The sequence below is a fragment of the Falco punctatus genome (assembly GCF_963210335.1).
Source record: "Falco punctatus genome assembly, chromosome: 3".
In the NCBI taxonomy this organism is placed as follows: Eukaryota; Metazoa; Chordata; class Aves; order Falconiformes; family Falconidae; genus Falco; species Falco punctatus.
This window is the reverse complement of record NC_137582.1, coordinates 98,052,452-98,065,548: the sequence shown is the minus strand read 5'-3', so window position 1 is coordinate 98,065,548 and position 13,097 is coordinate 98,052,452. Positions and strand designations below refer to the sequence as shown.

The following is a 13,097-nucleotide window of genomic DNA, read 5'->3' as shown; positions in this document are numbered from 1 at the left end:
CTAAAGTAACAGAAGTACAGACTTCAGATGAGCTTTTTCTCTGTATATGGTATGTTGCAGGTGTTCTTAGGTTGGTTTTTTTTGGGTTTTTTGTTTGTTTTAAAATTTCTTCCAGATGCACATTTCATTAATAGTTTAAGTGAGGCTTGAAGTATGTCCTATGGCCTGAGGTGGTTTCCTGGCAGAATTAAATTAGGTTCATTTTTGACTGTTACGTCCTTATTCCTGTGAGTTTACTACCACCCCCACTCCTCCAGATGAAAACAAAACAAAACACCCTTTAAAGTGTTCTGTTGAAACACCAGAACAATGTAATTTCAATTAACGCTGCTAACAGGTACTTGATAATGGGCTCATGTGCAAGACACAAAGTCACATGAATGTCTTTGGTTGCTTAATAGCAATTTTGGGTGGAGATGTAATGGGAGTAAGGAGCATCTTTCAGCCTGTGTTATTTAATCAGTTCTCTTTGGTGATCTTGTCATTTGACAGGCTGACAAACATGTCTTGTGCTGTAATGTCATTCATGCTTGGCTTCCATAGTAATGATGTATATCTACATATAAAAGCATTCTTCTACTCATTTATGAAGACTGTACAAGCTATTTGCTAACAGTTTGTGGCATAGCAGTACTGGTTTATGCATATGCTCCGTTAAGTACCACAATCAACCTAATGTCCAGTGGCTTGTCATCTGAAAAGGCCATGTACCGTTAATTACCATCGTGGTGGCAACACAGAGTGTCATGTGGTATAAGCAACGACTGTTAATGCTGTGGGTTTTTTTAATTTAGAGACAGAAAGCTGTTAGGGTTTTGCATTACCAAACGAGATCAAAATAGCAGTTTTCTTTATGACAGCTCTCCCTAAAAAAATGAACAGGGAGTTGGTATCTCTCATCCCAGAGAAAAATGTTTTGGTTTGTTTTCTTTTTAAATTATGTTACTATCATGAAAACCCAGTTCTTCAGTCTCTAAGACAACCATGGCATGAAAATAGGCCTTATTTTCAAGGCGTGTTGTCTGTTTAATATGTAATGTGATACCTTGTCATGCTGTGACAATGTGACAGATGGCATTTGCACTATAAAACTAAATTATCTTTTGTGCATAGCTATACAACAGCTAAACACAGTAACTCTGTACAGTATGCTGATTAATGCAGACTGCAGATGTTTTAGAGATACAAGTATGTTTTAACTGGCATCAAATGATTAATGGTTTTATTTAACGTGCCTACCAAGATTTTGGTAGTGTTTTAGCACATAGTCTAGTATATAAGGGTGTTTTTCTAGAAGATAAATTTAGGGTTACAGACAACGGGATGTGAATTTGTGTTGTATTGCAGCTCTTTGTCTGATACTTCTGGAAAATGGGTGAGGGCTGTTCATTAACCATACTTTGCAAGTAAACTCGTGTATAAAGTTGTAGCTCAGAATAAACTGTTATGTTCTGTAGTTCTTAGATGAAGGGAAACAAGAGGTGTAGGTGAGCTGTCAGTTTATTATATATCTGTTTTCATACAGAATATTACCTGTGTGAAACTAAGGGCCAGAGTAAATTCTTAAAGAGCTGAAGGTAGTAACTTTTCCCCCTCTGTATCTGAGGCATAGAACTCGTGTTGGTGGTCTGTCACAGTGCAGTTACACCCAAGAGTTTGTCCACATTCAAGGAGCGCAGACCTTTCAGACCATGGTGTGGAATGGTTAACTCCCTAGCTTTCTAACATTGCAATTGAACCATTCACTTTCTAATTTTCTAGTTTGTGGCTGCTCTCCTAGATGGGACAGTGCAAATAGAAGAAAATCACTAATATTTTTTCTTTTTTTATATACAAAGCTTTTCCTGTACAGCTCCCAAGACTGCACAGCTGAAGTTTGGACAGGCATGTTACTCCATAAGTGAAGAAAGCTTTAGCTCCATGCCTACATTAACAGAAATAGTGTTTCAAAAACACTGTGAAAATCCCTTCACCAAAGTACTGTGTTCAGCTAACCATGTGATACTGAGATTCATTCAGATGCTCCCCTTTCGTTTCTTTTATTCAGTAACTTTAATAATGAAGAACATACCGGTAATTGCAATCTTATCTATTCTTAAAACCCACTTAAGCATCTCCAATCCCTCACTTGCTTTTTTTCTGTCTTCCCTTATGTTTCTGCTTTCTGCTTCTCTCTTCCTCCTCTGTTTTCATCCGACGTGTTTATACTTCCATGGTGTTTTATTGTATGGTGCATTCCCAGGTCCTGTGATTTTGCATGGTGTGTTCAGGTGCTCTCAAGGCCTGCCCTGCCCACGCTTGTCAGACGTCTCTCTAGATGACTGGAGATGGGTTAGATCATGGCTTTGAGAATAGAGTTGTAGATTGCTGCTACAAGTACGTGTGCATCCCCCAAAATAGTAAGGTTGGTGAATCTGCACCAATATAAATTAACCCTGCCTGCACTGCAATAGTGAGTCGTGTTTGCTAGGCTATAATGAAAAGTGATCTGCTTGAGTCGGAGCAAGCCCACTGACGTAAGCTCATTCAAGCAGATTTAACTGTCCCTTACACGCTCTGTTTTTGGTGGAAGGAAATGGCTGTTGCTGGAGAAGGCTCAGCAAGACCTCTGCTCAGTTAACAGCGACAGGGAAGAAGCAAAGGGGGTAGTGAGGTGCAGTGGGAACACGAGGGAGCGTGCTCTGCAAAGTTGGTAAAGCCATGAGATGTGTATCTGTCTGGATCACCCTGGAGGGTACAGTTCAGCTCATTGCAGAGCCTTCCTGCATGTGAAAAAACATACAAACCTGTAGCCACAGACAGATTTGAAAACATAAAAAAGAGGTGCTAGAAGTGTCCTGATGAATGACCGGGGTGCAGAAGGCAGAAAGGCTTTTTCTGCTTTCCCCAGCTTCTGACAAAATGGACATAATATTCATGTCTGCTGTGATATATTCACATTTTTCTCAATGCAGTTAGAAACGGATAAGTGGATTTGTGTGTGTGTGTGTGTCTTTTTGAACAGCATGTAACTAAAATTGCAGTTTGCCATCATAATGTATGCGGAAGAATTCAGCAAAACTGTGAAGCTGACATTTATGTGCTAAGATACATTTTAGAAAGGATATTGAGATCTCTATGGTTCAGTTTTAAGCTACCCTTTTTAATTACTAGAAATTAGTAATTGGCTTTTCTCTTTAAAGTATCTAGTCTTCATCAGTTAGAGCCAGGACAGTGTATTTAAGGGACCATGGATGTCATTTGATACACGAGTTCCTGTATTTCTGACTTAATTAAATAATTCATTATTACTGACTTAGTTAAAGCAGTGTTTATTCAGTGCCTTTGAGCTGTTTGGTGTTTCAGTTCCTTTTAAACTTTGGCAGCAAATATGCACTGCTCCACTCTATATATAAATTATTATTTCACGTAAGTAATTTTAATATATGAAATCCTAAACTGACTTATAATCCAAGTCACTGTACTTTCAAATTCAATTTTAATGAGGTGTAGGTTTTTTTTAAAAAAATATTAAGAAATCTAATTTGACTTTTAAAACAAACACGTTATATTCCAGGAATAAAGTCTGGTTTTGTCAAACTTGATTTATTCTGCCTGGTTCTTCGGGCCTTGTGGTCGGTCATGAGTGCAGCTGCCAGGGGAGAAGGCAGAGCTGGGGCTGAGATGAGCCCGGTGGGCAAGGGGCAGGCAGCTGCCCCCAGCTCCCCGGCAGCTGAGACCGTCACCAGTCACGGGCTTTGCCATGAGCCAGGGCTCACTGGAATTGTGATCGAGAGGTTGAAGGGCACAACCATGGAAAAGCAGTAAAGGATCTATTTGTCCCTTTGATTTTATTTGGCTCTTGATGACTTGCTGGTTCCTGGAGTGTAGCTGGGTGCTCCAAAGTCGCCAGGATTAGAGAGTGGTTCAGCTCAGACTGTGCAAAAGAGTATTTTCTTGCTTGGTTGCTTTCCCCTCTTTATATACATGTACAATTGCAGTACTTGGCTTTTAAGAAACACAGATGCCTGCTGCATCCTGTAGCTTGGTTGACTTTGGAGAGTCAAGCCCACGTGGACTGATGCGCACCAGTCTGTTTCTGCAGTGCACCAGCAGACCTGTATGTCCCGTCGGCTGCACCGATGCCAACTCATTAATGGTGATGGGGGTGCCCAAGTGTCACTTGGCACAACTGTGGGGTCCCCATCCTGTTCTGGGTCCTCCAGACCCTTCATAGCTCACAACTGATGCGCAGCAGGAAAGAACGTGGTTTATCGCAGTTAGAGAAAGCAGGAGTGGCATTTGAAGGAGAAGGTATCTGGGGGCAAACTGAACACATTTGGTATAAAAATGATTGAGTGGCAATAAACTTTATAACAGCCTGCTTCAGCTTGTGCTTTCTCTCCAGTGCTTGGAAGGAGGCTGCGGACTGTGGCTGTCTGTGCCTTTCATCACCTTGGTGTGGATTTTGCAATTATTCTGGCCCTGAAAACCTGTAGAACACAACACCCGTTCCCGTTACTTATCGGTGTCTCTCATTTGTAGTTTTATGCCTTTGTTTTAGGGCATGTGTTTCAATTGGTTTCAGGTGATGGTAGCTAACCAGTTATCTGCAATATTACCAGGTTTGGGGTGGTGCTGTTTATGATGAATAATAGCAGACAAACTGATATTTTTCCTTAAGGGACACAAATCATGCTTGTCTCCCAAGTGCACTGATGGTTTGGCAGGGTGAAAGGATGAATAAAAATTGCTTTCCAAGTGCGTGCGAGTTGACAGCCCAAAAGGTGATTTTCTTGAGTCATATACTTCAGGTCGCTGGGTTTTACATATGGCAAGTCTCCAGAACAAATATTGCTTTTGGAAAACCTAATCAAATTCTGCCATAAGAGTTAAGTTACTGAGTATAAGGCCTCAAATGATATGCTTGATTTAGACTTCTCTGGAGTTCAAAAATTGTAAATTTTATTGACAGTGGTTTCATGGAAAAATGCAAAGCAAAAGTTGAAACTGTTTTAAGAATAAACTTGGGCACTTGGGCTTCTAGTGAGGGTGAATTCACCGTAGAAATACAATCTATTCAATGTTTTTTAAAAGGTCGCCTTCATTTCCTTGGGAATGCTTTGAAGGGATGCTGTCACCCTGCATCGTATCATTGTGTTACGTTACAAACCCTGGTGTAGTATCATGTGCTTATACTGAAATTTGTATTATTTGTTGAGTCACAGTTTGAGATCTCTTTAATGGAAAGGAAGTGTCAAAAGGAATTTAACAAAAGGGGAGTGAAAATGTAAATTGGGTCATTTAACTTTTCCCTGCCAGTCAGGCTGGCTAGAAGAGACATTTTAATGCAAAAATTGGTGCTTAGTTTCAACTTTTGCTTTGTGGGCTCTGTATTAGAAAGAAAAAAATTGAGCTACCAGTTCACTGCATCTACCCCACAAGGAAAAAAAAAATATCCAGGCTTCTGTTTTGTAGGTGGTGTATTTAAAACTGCAAAAACTGCAGCATGTAGCCACTTCTGACTCCAAGTCAAGAGAAATTTGGTGTAGGTCAGACTGAGTAAGAGCAAACTTTGACTGGAAAAGGGAGAGAGCAATGTGATGCAGCAATCCGATGCAGACTTGGGATTAGACTGTTTAAAAATGGGCAGGCAGAGTGATGAGGTTGGAATTGGAAGGACTGAAATGTTCGGAGCACGTGGTGTTACGGCATGCAGTTGTAGTGTCCGAGCAAGCAGTGAAGCAATGGCTGGGCAGGGAAAGGCTGTTTGGCCATGGCTGGGGCCAAGGTGCCAGTGCTTAGAGCAGGCAGCTTGCCAGAGGGGTGCCTTGCGCTTGCCCTGCTTGTGCTTTAGTGTCTCTTTGCAGCAGAGCGTGGTCGAAGGCTCGGTTATGTGATGACGAAGTGCATCGCTTGTGCTAAGCGGTGGTGTTCCTGAAGACAGAGGTCTGAAGTAGAGGAGCGCTGATGGAAAGTTTTGAACTGCTGTTTATTATTAGTGTTTTTGGTTTAGTCCTTTTACCAGCCTTGCTGCCTGGCTTACCTTGGAAGGGGTCAGCTCTCCCCGCCCCCCCCATTTTCTTTGCTAAGGTGCAATTATGGAAAAGGGGAAAGCATTCTCCTGGATAAGACTGGGGCTTCTCTGGTAATAAGCTCTTCAAACACTGAGTAAATACTGAGCTGATAAAATAGTTAGTAATTTTCTTTCCATTGCCTATTGAAGAATATGTTACTATTTTAATTCTTCCTTGAGTGGTTTCACTGTCTCTCTGCTGTTCTTTGTGAGAGTTATATTATATTGTAGTTACTTGTTTAAGTAGAATGTGCAAAGTACGTTAAACGTTACCCTCATATAGGGCCCAACACTGTCTTCCATCTATGTGACTCTGTTTGCTGTAGTATTCCTCCGGGACGGAAAAGGCACAGAAGGGAAGGCAGCTGTGGCAGATGTTTCGCCTGCCCTGTGTACCCTTGGTGGTAGTCTGGAGTTTCTGTAGATGAGCGACACTTGGCCAGAAGAAACAAGAGTCGAGAAACAGGCGTTTGATGTTCACCCCTTTGGGATTTAGGATTTTTTTTTTTTAAAGGATCATAAATTGCAGTAGTTGGAAGCAGCAGAGTGAAGAGAAGACAACAACAAATTGGACCAAATGGCAGCTTAATTTTATATTGATCTATAGATAAATGCAAAAGACTAATATATGCCAGTCAACTGGAGTTCTAGGGGAAAAAAAAATTTTAAAAAAAGGATGAGTTTGAATAAGCTGTGTCTCTTTTCAAATGTGGGATGTGACAAGATTATAAATACTACTGCAAACACCCATACTGTGGTTATTTGGGATTGGGGCCTTACAGTTAACCAAACCAGAAACACACAGTCAAGTATGTTTTTATTGGAGTACCTCTGTGCAAAAGCAATCTTACCAGTATGTCTCTCTGCAAGATGGTTGCTTTGGACAGCTCTCTATTGTTAGTGTCACACATGAATTTTTATAAAATCCATTTGGCAGTGGTAATGCAGGTTTTGAATATTGTGTACTACTTTGTCACATTTGCAGGACTTCTCACTAATGGCCAATCTAAAGGATTAGGACCGGGATCAGAACAGCTGGAGAATGAGAAGGATGATGCATCGCAGGTGTCCTCAACAAGCAATGATGTTAGTTCTTCAGATTTTGAAGAAGGGCCCTCGAGGAAAAGGTCAGTAGTGCATTATGATTAAAGTATAGCCTTTCTGCTTTGTCTCTTTTGTGCTGTAAGGTTGTGAATATGTTTTGAGTAGGTCTGGTTGTTACAGTTGTACATAATACGCTGCTATAAACAGACTTGCCAGCGTGGAGTCCTTCTAGTAACAGTGAGGATATAGTAAATTTTGCTTCATCCATTGGTGTAGATGGTTTTTGTTTTGGAAAGCATGGAAAATCAGGTGGTTCTTTTGCAGTAGGCAATCACTAAATTAAATGCCTTAAGACTCTCTCCCCTCCTGCCCTTCCTCCTCCTTCACCAGCCTTGGTCTCTCAGGAACATGTCAATATGTATGTGTGTAATTTCAAGGAAAGCATTGCTGAAGTAGTTAGTGTTACTGTTGTTATTTTTAATTTTCTTGAATGAAACTGTGTGAAGTTAAAAAAATAAAACAGACGCTTCTGAGAAGAGGAATTGCATAGTAAGGAAGTGTGGTGGGTACTGGTTGCAAGGAACTACTCTGACATACTGCTTTAGCAAGCTGTCTCCTCTTTCCCAGAAGTCAGTTTATGAGGTCCTTGTTGAACTCTTACGAGTTCTTATCCTGAATGTGCAAAATGTGGCTTAAGGTCGTAGGACTCAAGCCAGTTTATTATAGAAAATATGCTGAGAATGCAGGAGGCTGAGTCTCATTCTCTGTGTGAAGTAAGAAGTAAAAACAGGCTGTCTGAAAAATGCCACTTGAAAGAGAGAAACGGAAAATGCTTTCTCAACCTTTTTCCCTCACAGTCCTTGCACCCTAGCCCCAAGCCAAAATGAACTGTAAAATAAAGTTCTCTTTCAAACAAAAGAAGTATTCCTGTTTTCTGCGTGACCTTATGATTCCCCTGAGAGACCTGATGGGGTGAGGACAGTGGTGCTTTCCTGGACACCCCCCTGTTCCTGTTTTTGTGTCCCCCACCCCTGGTCCCCACTACCTTTTCTACCTCCCAAGGAGCAAACTAGTTAATATGCCCATGTAACTTCTCTGGTGTATCAGAATAAAATTTGTATCATCTTCCATACTGGTAAAAGTTTTGTAAGACATTGATTGTATCCTACTGCTGGTCAAGAGAGGAGTATCTGTGTGTTTATTTTTGGTTTATGAGATACAATGGAAGCTTGAAAATTATTTCTGCATAGAAATTTAGGTGACATCCACTGTAGGTGTGATCCTGGGGGACAATGGTCATCATTTCACGGTGTTCCCACTGTTGCTTGCATGTTATCTTAAGGAATTTTTGCTGCCCTCTGCGCTTGCTTTGTCCCCTCATTCCTCAGCCACGCTGACACAACCGCTTGCAGCATCACACCATGAGTAGGTTCAACGAGCTGGTTAAGATTAAAAGTAATAGTGAGAGGAAGACTGATAGAGGCTTATTGCCAGGTTTTTTTATTTTTGACCTGTGTGTTTTCATCTCTTGTTCACAGCATGGTTGCAGGGGCAGCCAAGGGGGCATCCCCTTTGTCCCTTGGGGCTGGCAGGGGGCAGGAGGGCTTGTCTCTTATGTTGTCCTGCGCTTCTGGTGTCTGGCACAGTCTAGCTTCAGAAATGAGTGGCATTGCTGCATCACTGGTCCCAAGAAACTACATTTGAGTATTGTGTGTGACATGGTTTTTTGAGGAGTATTTGCTACCTTTTGGCTGCGGGAATTCAGACCACTTGAGAAGCAGCTGGGTGGTTCAGGTCTAATAATAGGGAACTCAGTGCCTTCTTTTTGGGTTAAAATCAAACCAAACCAAACCCCCAGAACAGAAGCCAAGGTGAAAAATTATTTTTCTGGCTTTTGTGGAAGGCAAGGCATCATTTCTGTTCTTCATGCATCATGAACTGTTGAAATAATACTGCGTTTGTTGCTGCAGTTGCTGTGAAGGAGAACGTTCCTGTTTTGTTTCCATTTACACCCAACGCAGACTTTTATCTACTTCTTTCCTCCCCCAGCTTCCTCTTTGCAGACAGACCTTTTCTGGGCTGCTTCTCCTAAGCTCTGCTGCAGCACATTGAGTGTTTTGATGCCATCTTCCTTGCTTACTTTTAGGTTTTTTGTTTTGTTTAGCTAAATATGTAATGTTTCCTCAGTCCAGGTCATCTTGGCATCCCATGCAGAGTTGTGCCAGGAATATTGGGTGGACAAAGGATATGCAGGAGGATGAGGAGGGGAATGGGACTGAAATGGCATCTATGGGTTCACTGCCTCAGCTCGTCAAGATTTCAGAAATTGTGCCCTCCTTGTCTTTCCCCTGGGCTTCCTCAAAATCAAACTTTTCAATTCTCTGTTCAGCTGTGTGTACAACTAATGGCAGACTTGCACTAAAAATACACATTTAAATGCTGTAGCTTTAGCATGTACTTCGTGCAGTTTATCCCCCTCTGCAAAATGAGTATTTGTCTTCTTGAAATACTGTGGTATATAGCTGGTGTTATATGCAGTGAAATGATTTTAAGAATTAGTGCACTTAGTGAAGCATACGTGTTTGGAACAAACTGTACACAACACAGTGAGTTTTGAGTACCAGGTTTCCTGTGGTGTTTGAACCATGCATTATATGTAAATTACTATTTCTTTTTTCTGTGGCTTGTGGGGTTTTTATAGTTGGATTTTTTTTTTTTTTAGTGTATGGCAGGAATGTTTCGTTTGGAAACCTTAACCTGTCGTCTTCTGAAGAAATAGGTCACTTGTGTTTCACACCAGTGACAGAAACAAAAAGAGCGCTAAGCAAGTAAGCGTAGTAAATAAGGGATGCTGTTGTGAGGGGCTCCAGTTGGTTTCATAGTTTAAGGCTCTGGTTTGACCTTGCAGTTCTTCAGTGTTATGGCAGGCTGGTGTTGTGGAAGCAAACAGTTTCTTCCCAGTTTTTTCTTCCCTTCTCTTCGTAGCTGTTGTATCTGGCAGTATTCTGGCCCCCAGGTCAGTCAGTTCAGTGAACTGATCTGGCAGCGTTTTCCCCCATGCTAGAGCAAGTCATGTTATCTAAACGGAATGGGGAGATAGATTCATGCATGTGTGCAGCATGTGTGTGTTTTCAGTTTGCACTTACAGCTGATCCAAACGCTTCCAGTTTCAGAGACAATTTGCACAAGAACCTGGAGGAATAGCAAGTGCCAGTTGCGGTAGCAAGCTGAGTGGAGGGTGAATTTGCTAGCAGTTAGCATTGCTTCGTGGTCTCGCAATGCCAGCTATCTCTGGTGTCGATTTTCTTTGGGTCGAAACTAGGTGGTGGATGTTCCAGTGAGTTACAAGTCAGAGGACTTAGTTGTAGATAGGTGGGTGCTGACAAGCATCTGTGGGGGAGGTAAATCCCTACTAGCCTGCCTGCTGACCAGTGAAGAGATTAGTGCTGAGTAGTCCTTATTTCGTACATACGTGCCAAGCTGCATAACACAAAAGTAGAATCCCCAACCAAGCACTGCTTCAGGTTTATGATATCTATTTTTATTTTTTCCCCCAGTTTCAACCCTGTTTCCTAGTAACATAGCTTGATTGAAGAGCTACACGTGCCATAAAGAGAGCGTCATGATGGGACTCAAGAGATAGCAGTCCTGGTGGAAGTATGCTAATGTAATATAATGCTGCAGGTTCCTTTTAGAAACTGGCTTAGATACTTGTTTGATGGACCAGGCTTTTGAATGCGGTGGCCTGGCGCTGTAGGCTTCAAATGGCTCCAACGAGTCTGTGAGTACTCGATCAGTAATTAACACCCGTGCTCTCTGGGGATGGGGGGAAGCTTCTTCCTACACAGGCAGGTTTGCAGCCGGAGAAAGTCCCATCTCCGTTTATTTGTAAGCATAGCACTTAGATTGCAACATAAATCGTAGAGCAGTACTAAAAGTATGCAACGTGCCTTTTGTCAGTCAGGTGATGGTAAGGAGGAAAAGAAGTACATGTACAGCTTTGCCTCTGCAGAGTCTCCAGATCGGTCCAAAAATTGTAAGCCCTGCTTACAGTAGAATCGGGGATTGGGAGCGGATTGGCAGTGGCAGTAGTGGCAAGCTCAGGACTTCAAAATACTTGATTAGTTTGAAGTTTACACTCAAAGAACGGAAAATACTTGCTTTGATCTGAGCTGTGTGTATTAGTAGTGACCAGGTCTGGGGGAAAGCAGGGGGTTAATCCTGAGTAGTAAATACTACTTTCAGCCATGAAACAGGTGTCAGCATTACACTAACAATTGACAAAAGCTAAGCATTCAAGTGTTGCACTGATTCTGTTGTGTATGGGGTGCTGTCTAATTCCCACCTAAGGGAGAGCAGTTGCTAGTTCGTTCAGTGCTTTTGGGAGAGATGAAAAAAACCCATTAGTATATCGAGCCTGTATACCATCAGGCTGGATGGTCTTCACTGAGTAAAGATTGTGCGTTTTCAAAACCAGTAAAAACATGTAATTGCTGAAGGAGAAAGTGCAACTTCAGTGTAGCTGCATGTTCTTGTTATTAATCTCCAGTTTCCAGCTGTGATTCTCAGTTGAGAAGGTCAATAGGTAACAGGCCAAAGGTGTTTGGTCACTGTGCTGGATGCTTGTACGTTTTTATGGGCAACTCTTAAGACTACAACCACTGGCAATTAATAACAGTGTGCAGACAGCTCTATGTTTTCCAGCAACAGTTGCTCACCTTACCCAAGAAGACACATGTGCAGAGCAGACTTTATGTGATAGTACGTTAATCTTCTGTGATAGTAGGCTATTGCTTGCTTCCTGTTACTAATCAGGTGGCTACTCATTTACATGGCCCCCTTCCCAGAAATGCACACGGGGTGTTGCCAAATGCACAAGGACATTTATCTCTTTATCATGAAGTTCTATTAATAGAAGGCTGTGAGAAGTGGGAGGAGGTTATAATCATTACAGCTTTAAATTTGTTTTTTTTTTCCTTGTTGGTAGAATATTTTCTCCATTAAGCGGGACAAAGAGATTTGTTTGGTTTTGAAGAAAAATAGGGTTGAAGAAATTTCCCACCCTTGTAGGAGCAGCAGAGCAGGTGGATGTGCCCCCCTGGACCAAGGGTGTGCGCAGCTCCTGGGAGAAGACTTTCTCCAGTTCTGCTTCAGGGAAGGTTGCTGGTCACAGGAGAAAGGGCCAACCCACTGGGAAGCAGTAGTGTTTTAAGCTGCCACTGCTAGACTGGCCAGAAATTATTTATTAGGAATCTTCTGAAGCCTCTAATACAGCAGATTTCTGCTAACAGTCTGAAGCACGTGACAGAAGCGTGCTTGTGCACTGTGGCAAGGCCAACCCACGGGATGTGCTCCTGCCCCTCGCCTTGGGCTGGCTCCCTGCTGCCTGCTCCGTTTCCCTGTTTTGTCTTTTCTTAAAATTTTTGGGTTTAGATGCCAATTTAACTTGCTGAACTGGCTCACTGTGGGGCAAGATGAGTGTCAAGGTTTGGCAAATGCCAGGGTGGGAGGATGTGGCTGAGGAGGCGAGTGTGCGGGTCTCCTTGGGCTGGTGGCTGCACAGCTGCGAGGCTGGCAGGAGCCGTATTGTACCCTCAGCACAAAAAAAAGCCAGTCAAGGGTAGGCAAGCTTCTGCATATTAGGCAAGCTGCTAATTTAAGTGGTTTCTATTAGTGATCTATCCTTTTCAACTTGAGCTGCAAAAGACTTCTTGCAGCAGAGCTGTCAAAAGATTGCGGGGACTTGGGATTGGTTTCTTTTTTCTTGTTTGTCAAATTGTTTTTATAGGTAATAATGAACAGGCTCTTTAGCACTAGACTTAGCACCTTCCATGCAAGACATAAAACAAGGTCAATCCTGTTCCCACATACGTAAGTTTGTGAAGGGATTTCTGCTCAGCATTGTAGGTGATGGAGAGAGCAGTGTATTATGACTCAGGTGTGAAAGCGGGAGACTGCTCATAAATATCAAAGTGTTTTTCCAGGACCTTTTTAGTGA

At 42.2% G+C, this 13,097-nt stretch overlaps 1 protein-coding gene across 1 annotated transcript in view; it reads left to right on the top strand.

Annotated features, from left to right (window-relative positions):
* The window catches only part of JARID2 (jumonji and AT-rich interaction domain containing 2), a 225,032-nt gene that overhangs the window by 119,274 nt on the left and 92,661 nt on the right, over positions 1–13,097 (top strand). The window contains exon 3 of the mRNA XM_080381719.1: positions 7,041–7,182. Within this exon, the coding sequence (XP_080237845.1) occupies positions 7,041–7,182 (142 nt within the window). The remainder of the gene's footprint in view (positions 1–7,040; positions 7,183–13,097) is intronic.